Below are 20,323 nucleotides of genomic sequence, written 5' to 3'. Positions count from 1 at the left end.
ACTTTCTCTCTCTTCTCTCTCTGATCCTCACTCTCTTTCTCTCTTTTCTCTTTCCTTTTTCTTCTCTCCTGACTCACTCTCTTCTTCTCTCTCTCTCTCTCTCTCCTTCTCTTGTCTCTCCTTCTCCTTTTCCTCTCTCTCTCTCCTTCTCCTGTACTCTCTCTCTTCTCCTGTCTCTCTCTTCTCTCTCTCCTGCTCTCTCTCTCTCTCGTCTCTCTGCTCTCTCACGTCTCGTCTCTTTCCTCCCCTCTTTGTTCTGCCCCCTCCTCCATCCTTTCCCTCATGTTTTCTTCTCTCCTGACTGTCATCTCATGACTTTCTTGTGTGCGTTTTAAACCCAGTTGAATGGCTTTGTTAGAAAGGTGCCCATCTCGTTCCATTGCCCTTATGGTACACTGCGACTACTGCACACCTTACCGACTCGCGCCTCCTCTTACCTCCACTACTCTACCTCTCCCCTGCCTCCGCTATAGCCCAACCTCGTCTGGCTGAGCTAGGCCCCAGAGTGACCGCTACTACTAAGCACCACCTGGTATCATGAAGTTAACCCAGAGACCCAAGCTCCCTCTCAAGCACTCCAGCACAGAACGATGCCTGGCCACGCGAGGTCCTCCCCCTCTAAGGCCATGCACCAGAACCAGAGCCTGGCCCACCAAGGTCCTCCCTAAGCTCCGCCACATGAACAGAGCCTCCGGCACAGAAACCAGAGCTGGCACCAAGGCCTCCTAAGCTCCCAGCACGAACCAGAGCCTTGGGCACCATGAGGCTATCCTTAAGCATCCCAGCACAGAACAGAGCGGCCACAAGGCCTCCCTCTAAGCCTCAACGCACAGAACAGAGTTGGCACAACCGAGGCCTCCCCTCTCACAGCACAGAACCAGAGCCTCACCAGGCCTCCCTATAAGCCTGAAGCACTGGATTACAGCCAGAATCAGAGCGAGCCTCCCAATGTCCCCAGACAAGAGCTCCTCAGCCCAGCCTGAGACAGCACAGGGCTGAGCCTGAACCAACAAAGCCAGGGTGAGCCAGCAAAGAACCAGGTTTGAACAAGCACCATCACTCAGCGTGTTCACTGAGCAGCAAAGCCCGAGGGACAATAAATCAACAGTAGGTTTCTGTTTGCACAGCAACAGAACTAACCTGGGAGGGATCACTGTGGACTGCTGCTGAAGAGAGAGGGAGGGGGGACGTCTGTTCTGCTGTGTCGCCGCATTCTTTGGGTGGAAAAGAAAAAAAAAATTAAAGCGACAGCTATCGCCACTGAACAGCAACAACGACGCGAACCGAGAGAGGAGGAGCATGTTGCCAACTGCAATCCCCACGGGCAAGAACGTGAGGAATACAAGGACTATCACAGACAGTATGATTATCTGCTGTTTAATCTCGTTTCATGAGTCCTGGCGGATGACTTCAGATGCCTCTTCGAGAGGATGTAGACAGGCAGTGCTTTCGCTATGACTTGATGAAAGGGCGCACTACACACTGTGAGGCCACCCGATATCACCACGGCTGCATAACTGAAGGACACCAAATAGACATTTCCTGGTGCATTCCCCAGCTGTGTTTTAATGTAGCACTCAAAGTGGATATTGAAAGTGGATTTTTTTAAAGACCATTATTTCTGGATTCGAACATTATTTTTTCAGTAAAATACAACCTTGAGTGCAAGAAAATATGGAAATTTTGTGTTCGGCCCATATTCATATGGCTTTCCTTGTCGAATGCTCTATTAGGTTGGCCTGCAGCAGGAGCAATGACATTGATTGGGTCAATTCCTATACATAGAACTATTACAACTTCTGGATAATGATTTGAACTTTTCACGTTGCTAAAGAACACTAAGGAGAATCTTTTAGTAAAACTGATTGCAGTGCACCAGTAAGATCATCGTAAGTGTGCTTATAGCTACAAATGAATTAACAGATTTTTTTATTTAATACATTTATACATCCTATAAAGAATATCTCCCTAAGGCTTCCTCCCACTAGTTTGACCCCCGAGTAGCTATGGATTTAAATTTAATCGTATTCATTGACTGAGTATACAACAGAGGGGTATTTCCAGTTTGAACTTTTCAAGTTTACAGGGCTGCAAGTTCGTCCATGCCTAGGTATCCGATTTGTTATTATATTGGGGACTTCAAAGTTTTGGCCCCTTCTATCATATTTAAAGACACCCATCGATATGTGAACCCCTTGATACAAGCAAAAGCAAAATACTATAAGAGCAAGCACTAAGTAAAAAAGTCCCAAGGTTAACGATCCCTTTCTGTGCTGCCTAAATCAATCAAATAAGTCCGCCTCACATCCTCTGCCTCATTGATTGGACTTGTTGTAGATCAGTACAGCGCTGCGTGCGGTTGATGCCATAGCAAGCAGTGAGGACTCAGGTGTCAATGGTACAGAAATGAACTTTGTCATTTTTCTTCCTATTGACATGTATATTTTTTGTATGTTTTTATGCTTTTGACCATTTTAAGAACGCGATTAAGTTTCTTCTCAGGTCTTTTTGCAGTCTTTTACTTACGGCCGGAGGATTGACTTAATTTCACTATGTGGTACTTCAGTACAACTTTTTAACTACGATTAACTGCACTTTAATTTAGATTGAAAAACAAATCCTATTGCAATTCCCAAGCTGATGTTATCTAAGTGTATGATACAGTGTCTGCAGATCACTTTCTTTATTTGAACCCTCAACTGTATGGAACAGTAATACCAGACTGTTAGAGTAGTTCTGGTCTGACAGACCAAGTCTCCAGCAACCCACACTGCTCTGTGAATCGATACACTGTCCGAGACACAACAAGCATTAAATTAGACCTCACGTCATATTTCTATGTGTTCGGTTTGTACTCCGGTGGCACAGCAACACACCGGATATTTCGTTAATACCACAGTGTATAAAGGAAGCACAAAAACACCCCCATAGGAGTTGTCGAGTGATTATAGCCTACTACCCCCACAGTAACAAGTAGGAGTTGTCAGTGATAGCCTAGCCTACCCCCAAGTAACAGTCGGAGTTGTCTAGTGATTAAGCTAGAGAGAGAGAGAGAGAGAGAGAGAGAGAGAGTCAGGACAGAAGTAGAGAGAAAAGGAGGGAAAGCAGAAAAGAGAGATTTGATGCATCTCTCCCTGCACACTGTCAGGGGCTATTACTCATGCAAACCCTGAGGTCACCCCCCCCCCACACACACACACACTGAGAGTGAGCCATTTCAAAAGAAATTGCTTTGCTGAATACTAATTACATTAGTTTATAATCAGAAATATGTAAAAGCGCAGAATGCTCAGAATTTCTCTCAATGGACTATGGTCAATCAAAATGAGGGGTCCGTTCAGCCACTGAACACTGTTGGTTTACCCTACTGGATCTGACTAACAAGAAGGGAAGGAAGGTTTACGCTCATTTCAAAATYGCCAAACCGGCTGCGTGCGTGRGCCATCGTGCATACGTTTATTTTGTCCCCCTACACCAAACGCGATCACGACACGCAAGTTAAAATATCAAAACAAACTCTGAACCAATTATATTAATTTGGGGACCGGTCGAAAAGCATTAAACATGTATGGCAATTTAGCTAGTTAGCTTGCACTTGCTAGATAATTTGTCCTATTTAGATAGCTTGCTGTTGCTCGGTAATTTGTCCTCGGATATAAACATTGAGTTGTTATTTTACCTGAAATGCACAAGGTCCTCTACTCCGACAATTAATCCACACATAAAACGGTCTACCAAATCATTTCTAGTCATCTCTCTTCCTTCCAGGCCTTTTCTTCTCTTGCATTACCGCCACTGAACTCGTTCGTCTATCAGTCACCCACGTGGGTATAACCAATGAGATGGCACGTGGGTACCTGCTTCTACAAACCAATGAGCAGATGGGAGAGGCAGGACGTGCAGCGCGATCTGCGTCAGAAGTAGAACCGATTTCTATTTTAGCCCATGGCAACGCAGATGCTCGTTGGCGCGCGCGAGCAGTGTGGGTGCAATAATTGAATAACATGGATTTCTAAATTTATTTTGGTACGCTTGCGCACACGACGCGAGCTGTGTGGTCAGCCTATTAGGAGACTGTATGGTCATTAGAGGATTTGGAAAATGTTAAATGCATATTTCTGTGCGTGTGTGTGAGTATTAGTTTATCTTGAGATAATAATGAGCAATGTGACTGTAGATTACCCTGACTCGCCCTCTCTCTCACACACACACCCTCTCACACACGACCCAACAACATCGATGTGGAGCATGCATGTAGTCCGTGTGGAGGTCACGTCTAATTTCACACCCCATTAGAGATGAACCACCTGCAGTCAAGTCTCTAAGGTAACTGCTCTATGAAAGCCTCCAGATATAGAATGATATAGAATAACGTGTGTGTGGCATGTCTATGTGTGAGTATCTAATCGACATTTAGCTCAGAGAGGTTAGGTTAGTTTGTTAAGTCCCATTTGCGGAGAGAAGATTCTACCTATGGGTATTTGAACTGTATCAAACGAAGCCATAGTAACAAGGGGGTTAGTAGGTTGGTTCACTGTTAACCTGAAACATCCGCAACTATCCATCAACGGACGTTTTAACTGTCTCAAACCAGGGCTGTGTCCCCAATGGCATCCTATTCCCTATAGTGCACCCTATGGGCTCTGGTCAAAACAGGGTCGTGCACTATGTAGGGAATAGGGTCGCATTTGGGACACACACTGTACCAGACTAAGCCATTGGACGGGGGGGGTTAGTTCCTGAAACATTCCTCTCCCCCCCAGTTATCCCCATGCTCCCAGACCCCCACCTCTCCCTCTCAGCGACCTTACCTCCTCCATGCGGCCCTCACTGTTCTCTGGGTCCCCTTCGGGGGTGGGCTGGGGGGCCCTGGAGCCCTCTGGGTCTGGCCTCTCCACCTCCATAGGGCCAGGGCCGGACGGCTCCGACAGGGAAGACTGTTTCTTCTCCCTGGGGGGAGAGAGAAAGCGCGAGGAGGAGTGAGAGAGCGAGAATGAGGATAGTAGAGAGATGTATTATCATACAAAGACCTGAATAAAGAACGGCATCGTAAATTATCTACACATAGATAACAAACAACGGCAAAGAAACGGTCTCATCCTACCTACAACCATTAGCCATGAAAGCTAAAAAGTAAATCTAGTAGGAAGGAACAGAACTGTGTTCCTCATCAAAAAGCAGAGAAGATAAGATGGATGAGTCTACCTCTTGTAAAGAGAGTCAGACACACAGAGGACAGATCGAGAGAAGAAAGAAGACAGGAAACAGAGAGAGAAGGGAAGGTTGGTTGAGGCCAGTTATCTGGGACAGTGCAACTATAAATAACTTACTCACACCAGAATACAGCCAACTGACACCCAGCGACCCAGCTACGAGGTCACAAATACTCCTCAAAACAAACTCCCCATACGGTCAGTCACACACACTGATTGARCAACCAAGACATGCACGGCTGTCTAACCAAAGATCACACGCGTACACACATTGAGATCACTTGCAGGGTCATCCTAATGTCACTGACTGATAACCGATTCGGACCCCTCAAGCCTTCCACATCCTCCACACAAAAAAAAAGCGAAGTCGTTGTTCTGCGCGCGTCTCTTATGCTCTCCGAACACACACCTGCAATCTGAGGCCTACGAGGGGCCAGGGGACAGATGTCAACTAGAACACCACCCCAGTGGGGCAGAAGTGGAGGAGCACCCYGTCCCCGATGTGATCATTAAGAGTATGTGCTTGTTGGGACCAAACTGCCTCTTTGCTAAAGAGGCCCCCCATTTCCCCTCCTTTATATAATTAAACCCTTACTCCACACTGACCATTGGTAGTCCATGTAGTACCCTCAAGAGACAGCCTAGCCAGTTGGACAATTATGACACACCTTAAGGGCACACACACCCACAATTGCCAACAGATGTCGTGTCTATTAATGATCTCCCATGGTGACACCTGCTCATTAACATCATGAGCAGTATTCTTTATCATCGTCACGACTTAATCTGACACCAGAGTCATATATTTATACATGGCTCTGTCTGACACCATCTCCTCTACACAGCAATAACTAACCTGACAAAAGAAGCATAAAAGACTGACAGAGGTGGTGGACAATGAATCAGTCATACCCACCTCTCAAGTGAGACAGTCGTTACCTACACTGGATTCATATGGTAAGACAGCCAGTCTGCACTGGCTTCACACAGAGTGAGACATGCAGTACATCTATACACTGAAGTGCATGCACCGAGACAGGTAGTGTACATTCAGATAGAAAATGTCCCCTAAACATCCATTGGATTCACAGAGTGTAGGTGAGCTTTAGTACACACACACACACACACACACACACACACACACACACACAGCATAACCTGACACATGTTACGACGAGTCAAGAGCAAGGAGGAAGTAATTCGTTGTTTAATTCATAAGCTTAAAAGCTTCTGCATGATTCTCAGTATGACGCGTTTGATCCAGCCACGACCAGTTTTATTACTTACTTACCTGCGTATATGGATTCTCTGGTACTAGTAAACTTGAGTGACTGTAGAGTTACCCGGTATCTCCCATCCCCTTCCCCCAACCCGAGTCCGACAAATCCACACCCCACGTGGACGCGGAGAGCGACACTCACGTGCACGACGCATGAATGTAATGTAACACTTCGTGTCAGTCTAGTAATTAAAACGCCCACCGCTGACAGTTAAAACGTATGTGGCGACAGTTTCGCGATAATTTAATTAGGGCACCAGGCGGGCAGGGTGAACGAGCGGTTGAGACATGACACAATCAGCACTGGCAGCGCCTTAGCTACTACCGATGAAGCCAATCTAGCAACGTAATGCCTATCCTTTCGCTCTCCATCTTACCCGTTTTCGGTCCCTTCCGACAGCATATTGTCTGGCTGGAACCGCCGACACCTAACGCTCTATCGCAATCGATTGCTCCAGTCAGGCACGGATTGAAATTGAGGACGAGAAATCCTTATGCGGCTGCCGGGTTTGTGCACTGCGACGGTATCAGAGTAGTAATACACACACGACGGCCATATTGGATAGCGAGCCGAGAGGGGAAACTAGCCGGGATCCTTGGGACCTCCAGCTCTGACGTCACCCCACTGAAGTTTACATTTCAAATGGTTCGAGTTATTGTTGTAGGGGTTAAGGAAAATACGAAGCTGGAGGATTTACTCCCCTCAACGTTGTACTTAGATCTAACAGTGTCGATTTTAAGTGAGGCTTCCTTTTATCGTATAGAAGTTTCGTTATGTTTTAGCCTGTTACAAATGTACTGGTAAGTGGATGGCATTCCGGCTACTTTGAGAAAAACGACAGCTGTGTGCTTGTTGTTCACACGCGTATCTGCCCTCACTGGCTAGAACAGTCCCACCCGATCTCCCAGGCCTTCAATAATTGAGGACATGTATTTCTATTGTTAGAGCGGTCACCCTGCTATTTTATCAATATAATAGATACTATTTGTTTACATTTAGGGAAGGGACGTCCCAAGAATCTCGGATTGCACTAACCGTCTCTTCGGCTGTAGGGTGCCTCATCAAACGATGAACAAGAAGTACGACTACCACTACCTTTTCTATAACTAGTAGTCGCGCGAGTAAGCATTTTGACTGTTCACAATGCTGTCGGTAAGTGAAGGGACGCTATATTGTAACAACCAACTTGACATTTGGCAGTAGTAGAGTAGCTACAATGGATCAAACTAAAACATTGTGGTGTTCTGGACAACTTATTGCGTCATCTCTATATGGAATAAACACTTAACATTTTCTTTCCAATAAATCCATGTGTCATGTCATTCATCAAAACCCATGAAACATACTCCAAGACATAGATGGACTTTAAAACTTAATGATAATGAGGCAAGAGTTTATTTAACTAGGCAAGTCGGTTAAGAATAAATTCTTATTTACAATCACGGCCTTTACCGGCCAAACCCGGACAATGCTGGGCCAATTGTGCGCAGCCCTATGGGACTCCCAATCACAGCCGTTGTGATACAGCCTAGATTCGAACCAGGGTGTCTGTAGTGACCCCTCMAGCACTGAGATGCAGTGCCTTAGACCGCTGCCCCACTTGAGGGCCCAACGTGAAAAAGTGCAGTTTTCCGGGAAAACTAGTAGTCCGCATTGAGGTACGTTTTCCTACGCCGGCTCCAAAGTGTCTTAATGTAATCATGATTGCGTTCCGACCCCAGTGTAAACAAGCGTACGGGTAGGGTCGGTATCTTCTGGCAAAGGCAAGACACATCAAATATATCTGCATTCACACATGTTCTAATGGTGCTTCCTGCTTTTATTATAATCTAAACTCACAATCGCTACCTTGAGACGTCCATCCACTCCTGGAGTCCAATCATCCATCCACAGATCAATGATCAGGGCCCGGTTTCCCGATAGTGATGGAGCTTAGGAGCGCTTAAACGATGCATCTTTCCTACAACGGCCGAAGATGTAACATGCGTTTCTCAAAACAACACGCAGAGAGAACAGTCTAAGTTGGAGCATGTGTCCATACTTATAGTATCGAAAGGGAGAACTGAAATCGGATCAGTTTTCTCCATTAAAATCTGACCAAACCATTATTTTACAATACTGACGACGGATCACRACCTATGGCTGCAAATATTGAGGTGGCTTATTCTAATTGCTTACCCAATCAAAATGCACTAAATCACTGATTTGGCACATCATTGCACACATGTTGGGCTACACATGAAAGAGAGACAAATTAGAATCAAAATAGAACTCAATTGAACATTAAATGTATTTCATTATGATTACCCCGGGCCCGTACTGTTTATTTTAATGCAGGTCATCTCAATTTTCATATGTCGCTTGTTTGTATAAATTGCAAAGACATTGGCAACTTTGTATTTGTAGTCAACTTTGATCTGAAGTTATCAGCGGTCAGATAGAATCACATGGTTTATATGTCTCTAAGTTTAGCAGAGATGTGTATAAAGTGACGCGGGGAGGGCAAAAATACATCTAACGTCGCACTTAGCTGTTCAACGAGTGGTCTGAGTTAGGCGTTAGATTACGAGCAGGTTCAAGTGCGACATTAATAACATTGGTTTTGGGAAACCGTTTGGAAATGTAACAATGCTCCTATGAAGGTTCTCACGATGACTTAGCCTTAGGAAGCTTTAAGGAAACCGGGCCCAGAAGCAAGTGTTAAACATGTTAAATTCCAAAGAAACATTACAGACAACTGAGGCAGGGATGATAGAGGGGGGGTTCTATTAATGTCGGCCCGGGCGTACATGTAGGTGTATTTTGCACTGGCTTTTGCACCTTTATAGGGTTAGGGTTCCCAAACGCCCATATCTCCATGTTACGGCTCTTGTTAACGGAAGACAGACGGAATCACCTGTGTTAATTAGCTACAGTCCATACGGAAACTATTCAGACCTTGACTTTTTCCACATTTTGTTAAGTTAGTCTTATTCTATTTTTTTAACTCAATCTTCACACAATACCCCAACATAAAGTGAAAACAGGTTTTTAGGAACTTTTGCTAATTTATAAGAAAACATACCTTAGTTAAATAAGTATTCAGACCCTTTGCTATGAGACTCAAAATTGAGCTCAGGTGCATCCTGTTTCCATTGATCATCCTTGATGTTTCTAAAACTTGATTGGAGTCCACCTGTGGTAAAATAAATTGATTGGGCACGATTTGGAAAGGCACAAACCTGTCTAGATAATGTCTCACAGTTGGCAGTGCACGTCAGAGCAAAAACCAAGCCATGAGGTTGAAGGAGTTGTCTGTAGAACTTTGAGACAGGATTGTGATGAGGCACTGATCTGAGGAAGGGTATCAAAACATTTGTGGCATTGAAGGTCCCCAAGAACACAGTGGCCTCCATCATTCTTAAATGGAAGAAGTTTGGAACCACTAAGACTCTTCCAAGAGCTCGCCGCCCGGGCAAACTGAGCAATCGGGGGGAGAAAGGCCTTGGTAATGGAGGTGACCAAGAACCCGATGGTCACTCTGTGGAGATGGGATAACCTTCCAGAAGGACAGCCATCTCTGCAGCTCTCCACCAATCAGGCCTTTATGGTAGAGTGGCTGGACGGAAGCCACTCCTCAGTAGAAGGCACATGAAAGCCCACTTGGAGTTTGCCAAAAGGCACCTAAAGGACTCTCAGATCACGAGAAACAAGATTCTCTGGTCTGATAAAACCAAGATTGAACTCTTTGGCCTGAATGCCAAGCATCACATCTGGAGGAAACCTGGCACCATCCCTAAGGTGAAACATGGTGGTGGCAGCATCATGCTGTGGGGATGTTTTTCAGCGGCAGGGACTGGGAGACTAGTCAGGATCGAGGGAAAGATGAATGGAGCAAAGCTCAGGACCTCAGACTGGGTTCACCTTCCAACAGGACAACGACCCTAAGCACACAACCAAGACAACGCAGGAGTGGCTTCCYGACAAGTCTCTGAATGTCCTTGAGTGGCCTAGCCAGAGTCCAGACCTGAACATCTTTGGAGCGACCTGAAAATAGCTGTGCAGTGACGCTCCCCATCCAACCTGACAGAGCTTGAAAGGATCTGCAGAGAAGAATGGGAGAAACTCCAAATATAGGTGTACCAAGCTTGTAGTGTCATACCCAAGAAGACTCAAGGCTGTAATCACTGCCAAAGGTGCTTCAACAAAAGTACTGAGTAAATATGAATACTTATGTAAATGTCCTTTCAGTTTATTTGTAATCAATGTGCAACATATTCTATAAACCTGTTTTTGCTTTGTCATTATGGGGTATTGTTTGTAGATTGTGGGGGGGAAAAGCGATTTAATAAATTTTAGAATAAGGCTGTAACTTAAAATGTGGAAAAAGTCTAGGTCTGAATACTTTCCTAATGTACTGTATCTAGCGTGCTCTGAACACCTGTGTGTAAAGTCTTATTCACACGGGATTAGTTTTACTGGGGGAGATCGGGTTATGGAATTATGTGCAAGAGCACAAATCAACATATCCATCATTAAGTCCGTCATTTTACAGTAATAATTCAAGCCGCAAAAAAATCWAAAAACAAGTCCACGGTCCTCTTATATTACTAATCTAGTGCGGATCGACATCGCTGTGTTTTGAGAGAAATGGCTGAATTTGACAGGTGTGCCTGGCGGTTTGAGAATGAAAATAGMCCTAACTGAATCGATCAATTGATGCTTAAAACGAAGTGCTGCTCATAGCCCATAAAGAGCCTACATGTGTCAACTTTTAGTGAATGCCTTTGTTTATACGTTGTCAATGAATTGAACATTGCCAAATGTGTCAGTAAAAAAGTGTCTACTAATGCAACCCTTGCTGTTTGTTCATAGATCGCAAAGCAGGCCTCCAACTAAACTACATTTTCAGAAATGACAAGTTCACTTTCTCATGCATAGCCTTAAAATGCATCTCAAGTGCAAGTACACGGTTTAGCGCACATCTGCAAGCTGGGGGGCATGTAGGACGTCTACTGCAGATTGAGAAAATWATGATTAGGATCACACTTCCTCAATTCCAATGACGCTAACACTGCCAAACTCAAGTTGTCAGTGTAGCCTGTTATTGCCTGGACATGTTGAAATAGCTTTACGCCTAGAATAAAAACCTCCAGGCAAATTCCTTCAGAAGTAATTTCTTGAAAAAGCAATAATGGGACATCATCCAAAAATGTATACTTTTGACTCATCTGCCCATAGAACATTCTTCCAGGAGTCATCCAGGTTCTTCCAGGTGCTTTTTGGCAAACTTGCATAAACTTTTTGGACGAGATGGGTCCCATTATGTCTGGCGAAAACCAAACACTGCATTCCACAGTAAGAACCTTATACCAACAGTCAAGCATGGTGGTGGTGTGATGGTGTGGGGGATGCTTTGCTGCCTCAGGACCTGGATGACTTGCATTAATAGAAGGAACCATGAATTCTGCTCTGTATCAGAATTCTACAGGAGAATGTCAGGACATCTGTCTGTGAGCTGAAGAGCAGCTAGATCATGCAGCAAGACACACAAATAAGTCACACAAATCTGAAAGKGGGTAAATACCTTTTCACGGCACTGTACAAATCGCTAATGCATCAGAAAATGTATGTGTGCAAATATTAGCAGCTCACCAAGGGTTTGTTTTGTGAAGTGTGTGTGTCAGCGTTTCTGTTATGAAAATGTGGCGCTGGACATTTGACCGGCAGCATTTTCATTTACCGGTACATTTCTCAGACCCATATGCATTGGGAGCGTAACCTGATTAGGGCGTCCGCCCACGGTGCTCCCAAATTCATACAACTGGTAGGCCTAGGAGACATTTTATTKTTCTTTTTTTTTAAGGCAATGAGTCTGATGCAACAGATCAGAACGTTTAGCTTAAAAAAAATTGATAAACTTATTTCTTAACATTATTAGCGCAGCAAAGTTCACAAGGCAGGAGGCTTTAACGGACAAATAGGCTACTGGTTTCAATGGCATTTGGAAGTCTTTATGAAATAATTGCCTCCACGGATAGCGTCGGATTTTGCCTCAGCTACTTTGAAGCAAGGTAAAACATGCCTCATATGTAGTAAAATGTTCAGGTTTCAAACAAGCAGCTAAATGCTMTCAAAATGCATACTGCCTCCAGCTCATTACAAAGTGGTGTGTGACACACTGATGAAGCCTGCCTTCCTTGCCTATGCATTTAAATGGCTAACGGGAAGTTAGCTTCAATTACCAGTTGAGAAATAAAGAATATTACCTCTTTAATCGTGGCCAAAAAAACGTTTGAACACGTGATTGCATTTGGAATTGTGGCGTAATGTTTGTGCTTATACAAGTGCTGGCAGATATTTTTCTAAAGGGCTCTGCATCTGTATGCTGTGCGTGTGATAAATAAGACTTTTTTTTTTACATTTAACTAGGCAAGTCCGTTTAGGGCAAATTTTTATTTTCAATGACGGCCTAGGAACAGTGGTTTTAACTGCCTTGTTCAGGGGCAGAACGACAGATTTTTACCTTGTCAGCTCAGGGATTCGATCTTGCAACCTTCCGGTTACTAGTCCAACGCTCTAACCACTAGGCTACCTGCCGCCCCAGATACATAACCAATATACACACGCATCATTTAGTGGAATTAAATTGCCGCAAATTAACCATGACCGGTCAAACGTATTTACATCAACAGGCGGCAATTTTATTTTTTCAACAGCTAACAGAAACGCTGGTGTGTGTGTGTAAAGAACAGCAAGGAGTGTGTGCGTTGTGAGAGCAACTCAAATGGTATTATGGCTGACCTGGAAGGTTGTTTCTTCTCTCCTCCTTTTCCCAGTCTTCTCCTTTCATCCCCTCTTCCTTTTCCCGGGACAGATTTCTGAGAAACAAATAGAATGAGCAAACAATATATGGCAAAATATTAATGCGCCGTGTTAAGAGACAAAAGCAAGAAGCCACTTCTGTAGCAGTAAAGAATCCCCTTTTTATATGATCAAATTAAAGCATGTCGAGAAAGATTGCTGGGATTGTATGAGGGAAGAGGGGTTGGTATGTTAAATGATTATGTTCCATAATATAAAGAAGCATGTCACAGGTGGTGAAGCATCTTTCACTAATTCTCCTCAGCCCACACTGACCCAGTCAGTATGAGAAGGTGAGTTTAACTCACTTGCACCCAGAGAGACACACTGTCAGTCTGGTGCATCAGTATTAGCATGGCGGGATCGTCATCGGAGACTAACGTCTACACTGCTCTGTACTGAAGGGTGATGGCAGCTTGTCATTGCAGAGAGAAAGATTTGATTGACATCCGGATTAGCCAGTCACTAACCTTTTTTTTGTCCCGGGAGGAGGTGGAGCCAGAGGAACGTGATGAAGAGGATCCAGAATCCGAGTCGGAGGATGAAGAGTCGCCGCCGCTGGAGGGGGATGACCTCCTGTCGCTCGCCCTCTTCCTCTGCCTGCACCGCTCTTCTTCCTTTTTTCTCACGTCTTCCTTCCGCTTCTTCTCTTCTTCTCCCTTACCTGGGTAAGAGGGGGGCAGAACAGGCCCCATGGGCTCAACCTCAACAGCCTCTTCAGGTCCTCTTCTCCTAGTCTCGCCGGCGGCTTTCGGTGTCGCCTTTTCTGCCTGGCTGTCACTCTCCTTCTCCGTCTTTACAATGTCTCCCCCAGTTTTCCATCCAAGCTTTTCCGCGGACGCCTTGTTCGGTGAGGTGACCTCTATGGTGTTGTCTGTGTACTGCTGGGCCCCTGAGACGAGGACTTCCTGTTTGAGGGGGGGTTCCCCTGGGGTGGTCACCACCACAGACCCCTGCTGTTCAAGTTTGGGAGGGGATGCCATGGAGCCGGATGAGGTGTCGGAGAACATGCGGGGCTTCTTGGGGGCGAGAGCAGGCAGGCAGGCGGTTGAGCCGGGAGGGGAGGAGAGGGGTTCGTCCCTGCCGAAGGGTGACTTCTTCGGGCTGTCCCCCTGGTGCACCGCAGGCACCTCTGACCCCCCAGACCCAAACTGCGAGGACACAGACGTCACGTCACGTCCGTGCTTCCATGGCGGCAGGCAACTCTCACTCTCTTCCTGTTTCTCCACTTGCTTCATCTCCCTCTCCTCCACCTGCTTCTTTTCTTTCTCCGTCCTCTTCTGTGCCGTCTCTCCAGATGGACCCTGGGGCTCCGCGGTGAGGGTGATGCTGGGGACAGCTGCTCCAGACACCAGAGAGAGAGGATGGAACTGGGCTCCAGATCCAAACATAGGCACTGGTGCAGGGACCTRAGGTACAGGGACAGTTCCGGAGTGCGCTGCATTGCTGCCGCCGATGTGGGTGATAGCAGCCCCACGGAACAGGACTACCCCAACCCCCGGTCCTGCTTCTGGGACGCTGCTACTGCCATCTCCTGGTCTGGACGACTCCCCACCACCTGTCTGGCCGTCTGAGGCACCCTCACCTCTCTTCCCGAACGCTCCCTCGGAAGCCATCTTGCGGGCGAGCAGGGAGAGGGGTCCAGGCCGCCGCTGGGCCAGGGGCTCTGGGCTGCTGGAGCGGGAGCTGGAGTCGGAGTCCTGCCTCTGGAGGCCACCTGGAGGGGAGTGGACGGCTACCCCAGCCCCTGCTCCTTCTGGCTCCTCATCCATGTCGGGCGGGCTCTGCTTGGGGGTGTCGGGGAGGGGAAAGGAGAGCTCTGGGGGTGGAGAGGGGGGCGGGGTGGGCTGGCGGAGCTGCATGGGGGGCTGGTGTACTACCTGCTGAGGTGGGATGTGTTGCGGAGGCTGGAGCTTGCGTCTGGACCTCTCTCGGCCCACTGGGACGCTGGGGGAAGGCTGCTGGGGCCGAGGAGGGGAACGTCCTCCTCTTCCTCCGCCACCGACCCCTCTCCTTGCCCCCGCCGCAGGTCCCCACTCATCTTCGTCCTCCTCACTGCTGTCATCATCYTCGCTGTCTTCCTGGACGCGGTTACCCCCGGCGCTAGCTGCTGCCCGAGCGGAGCGGCTGAGGTGGAGCACATAGTGGGCGGGTCGGTCGTCATCCGCCGGGGCGGTGCCTTCATTCTCCTGGGCCTGGACGCGGGGGGGCATGGAGGGTGGCAGGCCCTGGCGCTCTGGGTCCCCCAGGACACGCACAGACAGGGAGGCCACAGCGCGGGGCGGTGAGGGGGTGGTGGGCTCCTCGTGGCGGAGGCCAGTGTGGAGTGAGAGACGCTGCTGCATCCAGGATCCAGGGGCGTCAGGGGATTCCTGGGGCACGGAGCCTGGGACAAAGTGTGGTCTGCGAGACATCATTCCTTGCCCCATCATCATTGGCCCTCCTCCAACTCCTTCCTCTTCCTCGGCCCGGGTCAGTGGGGGCTGGGAGGGTATGGGGCGATGCTGAAGTAAAGAGAGAGAGAGAAATTGAGACTGTTAGCTAGCCTGATATGAACAAGAAATTATATGAGAATAAATATATCTTGGACCGTTCGAATGTGATTGGCTTTTGAGCATCTTCTGCTGCTGTGTATGTGTTACTGACCTTGTCAGGGTGGTAGGAAGCACTGTCGTTGTCCTGCTCTGTGTCGTCGTCGTCCTCCTCCTCCTCCTCCTCCGGGCCTGTTTCCCCTGCTGAGAGGAAACAGAGGTTAGACGTTAGGAGTCAGAGTTTGGAACTGGGATGTCTGCAGACTCTGCACTACAACTCAATTGAGAATGGAGAGAACAAGAAAGACTGCTCACTCAACATATCAAAAATAACCTGGTATATACAAATCATTTAAACTGAATAGCTTTATCTCCATCTCTACATTCAAAGACTCAATCGGGGGGCTCCCGAGTGGCGCAGCGGTTTAAGGCACTGCATCTCAGTGCTACAGACCCTGGTTCGATCCTGGGCTGTATCACAACCGGTCYTGATTGGGAGTCCCATAGGGCGGTGCACAATAGGCCCAGCATCTCCCTGGTTAGAGTTTGGCCGTCATTGTAAATAAGAATTTGGACTTAACTGACTTGCCTAGTAAAATAAATAAAAATCATGGACACTCTTACAGACACTTGTGGCTGCTTCATGTGATACATTGTCGTCTTTACTTGTTTCCCTTTGTGCTGTTGTCTGTGCCTAACAATGTTTGTACCATGTTGTCATGTTGTGTTGCTGCCATGATGTGTTATCTTACACGGAATCCAAACCAGATGTGCGCCATCGTGCATAAATGTATTTTGTCCCCCCACACCAAACGCGATTACGACACGCAGGTTAAAATATCAAAACAAACTCTGAACCAATTACAMTAATTTGGGGACAGGTCCAAAAGCATTAAACATTTATGYCAATTTAGCTACCTAGCTTGCACTTGCTAGCTAATTTGTCCTATTAAGCTAGCTTGCTGTTGCTAGCTAATTTGTCCTATTAAGCTAGCTTGCTGTTGCGAGCTAATTTGTCCTGGGATATAAACGTTGTAATTTTACCTGAAATGCACAAGGTCCACTACTCCGACAATTAATCCACACATAAAACGGTCAACCAAATCGTTTCTAGTCATCTCTCCTCCTTCCAGGCTTTTTCATCTTTGAACTTATATGGTGATTGGCATCTAAACTTTCATAGTATTACCACGACGACCGACAACACAGTTCGTCTGTCAATCACCCACGTGGTTATAACCAATGAGGAGATGGCACGTGGGTATCCGCTTCTATAAACCAATGAGGAGATGGGAGAGGCAGGACTTGCAGCGCGATCTGCGTCACAAATAGAACTGACTTCTATTTTAGCCCTTGGCAACGCAGACGCTCGCGAGCAGTGTGGGTGCAATAATTGAATAATATAYATTTCTAAATTTATTTTGCAGCACATGCGACGCGAGCGGTGTAGTCAGGGTATTATGTCTCTCTTTATGTAGTGTTGTGATGTCTCATCGTGATGTGTGTTTTGTCCTACATTTTTAATCCCAGCCCCCATCCCCGCAGGAGGCCTTTTGCCTCTTGGTAGGCCGTCARTGTAAATTATAATTTGTTCTTAACTGACTTGTCTAGTTAAATAAAGGTTAAAATAAATAAAGACAAGTTGTTAGTACACCTTCGGATAAAATAATAAATATATTAAAGTGGATACTGTGGTTTATTCCTAGTAGTTCTCCTCAGCCCACACTGACCCAGTCAGTATGAGAAGGTGAGTTTAACTCACTTGCACCCAGAGAGACACACTGTCTGTCTGGTGCATCAGTATTAGCATGGCGGGATCATCATCGGAGACAATAAGGACTTGGGAACATTACATGGTGCAAGAGGCCTGAGATGGACCCACTATCCATATATGCAGATGACAAGTGCACTCAGCTATAAGGCCACTGTTTATATGCAGATGTGAATGGCACTAAGCTAACTGCCCTCCATTCATTCACTGGTATCACTCTACAGCTGTTAACTGCACTAAGCTATAGGGCCATTGTACATTGTTCAGATAGAGTGCAGACTTGAACTACATGTCCAAACTCACATACCACTTACAATGCATGCCCAAAACCTTGCTTCAGTGTGTATATTGGAACAGACTGCTATGTTCCAATGTCCACTCAACACTAGCATTCTAAGTTAAGTAGTGTGCTAGTGTGGATATTAGAGCCTGGTTGTGTGTGTCTTACCATCGGCCTCTGCCGCCTCCCGGGCCTCTCTCTCCAGCCTGTGGCGGAGGAGCTCCTGCTGCTGAGCCAGGTACTGCTTTATGAAGCTGTTCTGGCTCATCTCCTCCCCAATCTGAACACACAGGGGACATAAACACAACATTAGAAAGTCGGGAAGGGAAAGACTAGGCTACCTGTGTGTTTTAATGATACAGGACTCACCTTCACCACAACCTAAAATGATAGACACAATCAGGAGGAGGGGGTAAAATGATCACCTTTGTGCATTGAACGATACAGGTTGAAATATTTTCTAATTCATTTGAAGGTAAAAAAATATATATATACATATCTGGTCTGAAACACACAGATGACTGACAATTAAATCAGGTAACCTCCGTAATATTGTCTCTACATCTAGTACCGACTCTKCAAACAATAGTGTATTGCTTGGTCTCTTACCTGGGAGTTGGGRTGGAGCCCAATGTGGGAAGTGGAAGTCTTCTTAACATTTTCCAACATCAGAGCCTAAAACAGCGAGCAAACTACTGGTTAAAACACAAACATAACCATGCTGTTGTATTTTCACAATGCAGGCTAATAAGAGSTATTGGTTTATTCTCCTCAGCACACACTGACCCAGTCAGTATGCAAAAGTGAGTTTAACTCACTTGCACCCAGAGACACACTGTCAGTCTGGTGCATCAATATTAGCATGGCGGGATCATCAAAGGAGGGAAAGAAAAAAGCAATACAGACAGTACTAAACATTTAACATTTACATTGTAGCAAAACCAACCAAATTATTGGAGGCACATACATAAAATCAGTCACCAATTTTGTAGCATCCTAAACAGGACAACAAGCCCTTGTTCCCATTCCAACTCCAGCTGCAAGTGATGCCCAAAACTTCGTCATAGTGGTCAGGAGCAGGGTCTCTGAAACACTCTCTCTGTCCTGCCCTCTGGAGCTTCTCTTCTAATGAACAGACCCGTTTTAATTCTATATAGGCTAAATAGGGAACGTAGAAGCGAAATGGATCGTTGGTCTGTTACATAGGAGGGGCATCATTGGGATAGGTAAATCCAAATCGACTTGGGTCATTGAGTTTCTAGTGCCAAACAGTTTCGATCGCCCTTCCACTGACATTTGCAAACCTTCAGCTTGCATTCTATTGGAAATGTGGAAGAATAGCCCATTTTTACACAGGATATTGCCCATAATACAAGCATAGGAAACTGCATGGCTGATTGAAAAACGGGTCGTTATAATGTATGACATTATTTGTGATTGCTGAGCATTGTGTGCAATTCTAAGTTAAGACACTTATGAGGCAATTATAATGCAATTGGGAAAAGTATTTTTCGATGGTGTCTAAATTAATATTCAGCACTAACAGTAGTTTACTGGAAACCTAATGTTTTTCACTGGTGGTAGTGTTAAGGAAAATTTTACTTCGTTAAATAATATAACTTGCTAATTGAAGAGAAAAAGACAAGCAACTATATGTTAATTATCTAAAATATGCTTGCCWTACTAAGCTAGCTACCGAGCTAATGTTCCTATAAACAGCGCATATGGGCAGGCGCGTACCCAATCACCCTGCCCCCTTTTCCTCTCACTCACACAGAGCGCGGGCCCGACGACAGAGGGACTGCTGCTAGTTAGTTCGCTAGCACACACTCCGATTGGGCCTTCAGATCGGTCCGTGCAACACATCTCAACTTTGAAGTGTGCTGCACCACAAAAGACAATTATACAATTGGTTCGAAGTATTTTAACACACCGATGGATAATTTGCCAGACCTGAAATCCTCCGCACGCGTGCCTAATATTATGATTCCCGCACCCGAACCACCGAAACACGGCCTATAATTCACTCTCGCCTCCTGCTTAACTTGACCAGCTCGTCGGTAGAAGCAATAACCGGCGCCAAACTTACCCCTTTCAGTCGTTTAATGAGCGCATTTTTCGCCCCGCTTTTAGGGAGGTGTCGATGCTCCAAAGCGGCTTTCAAATCCGCCACACGGAGCGATTGTAGCGATTTACCATCCAGCGTAACATCTTCATCCGCCATTTTGCTTTCCTGTCGCTCTGTCGACTCACAGGAGCTCCAACAGGCGTCGCTACGTCCTCCGACTCCCCGCCAACGTCACAGTTCGGCAGTCTCCGGAGGGGGTGGAGAGACTTTCCTACTCTAGTTACCAGCCGATACTGTGCTAGCCTACAACTCATCTCTAAAAATCACAAATCTTCCA

General features: G+C 46.3%; 1 protein-coding gene and 3 non-coding genes across 6 annotated transcripts in view; all 4 read right to left on the bottom strand.

Annotated features, from left to right (window-relative positions):
* LOC112069116 (apoptotic chromatin condensation inducer in the nucleus) overlaps positions 1-20,178 on the bottom strand; it is a 27,370-nt gene extending 7,192 nt beyond the window's left edge. The window contains exons 1-7 of one of the 3 annotated variants that reach the window (XM_024136410.2): positions 20,008-20,178; positions 18,528-18,593; positions 18,087-18,198; positions 15,983-16,071; positions 13,807-15,840; positions 13,277-13,353; positions 4,812-4,950 (exon numbers count right to left, since the gene is read on the bottom strand). In XM_024136410.2, the coding sequence (XP_023992178.1) occupies positions 4,812-4,950; positions 13,277-13,353; positions 13,807-15,840; positions 15,983-16,071; positions 18,087-18,198; positions 18,528-18,593; positions 20,008-20,142 (2,652 nt within the window). In that variant the 5' untranslated portion in view covers positions 20,143-20,178. The remainder of the gene's footprint in view (positions 1-4,811; positions 4,951-13,276; positions 13,354-13,806; positions 15,841-15,982; positions 16,072-18,086; positions 18,199-18,527; positions 18,594-20,007) is intronic. The other 2 variants (XM_024136409.2, XM_024136408.2) reach the window with 2 other exon arrangements.
* Positions 13,593-13,711, bottom strand: LOC112069123 (small nucleolar RNA U6-53/MBII-28). Its single transcript, XR_002893678.1, has one exon. It is a non-coding gene; the product is annotated as a small nucleolar RNA U6-53/MBII-28 (small nucleolar RNA).
* Positions 17,578-17,696, bottom strand: LOC112069122 (small nucleolar RNA U6-53/MBII-28). Its single transcript, XR_002893677.1, has one exon. It is a non-coding gene; the product is annotated as a small nucleolar RNA U6-53/MBII-28 (small nucleolar RNA).
* Positions 18,685-18,801, bottom strand: LOC112069124 (small nucleolar RNA U6-53/MBII-28). The gene has a single exon (XR_002893679.1). It is a non-coding gene; the product is annotated as a small nucleolar RNA U6-53/MBII-28 (small nucleolar RNA).
* Positions 20,179-20,323: the final 145 nt, after the last annotated feature.

The sequence above is a fragment of the Salvelinus sp. IW2-2015 genome, unplaced genomic scaffold (genome assembly GCF_002910315.2).
Source record: "Salvelinus sp. IW2-2015 unplaced genomic scaffold, ASM291031v2 Un_scaffold910, whole genome shotgun sequence".
Taxonomy (NCBI): domain Eukaryota; kingdom Metazoa; phylum Chordata; class Actinopteri; order Salmoniformes; family Salmonidae; genus Salvelinus; species Salvelinus sp. IW2-2015.
This window is presented reverse-complemented; position numbering and strand designations above follow the sequence as displayed.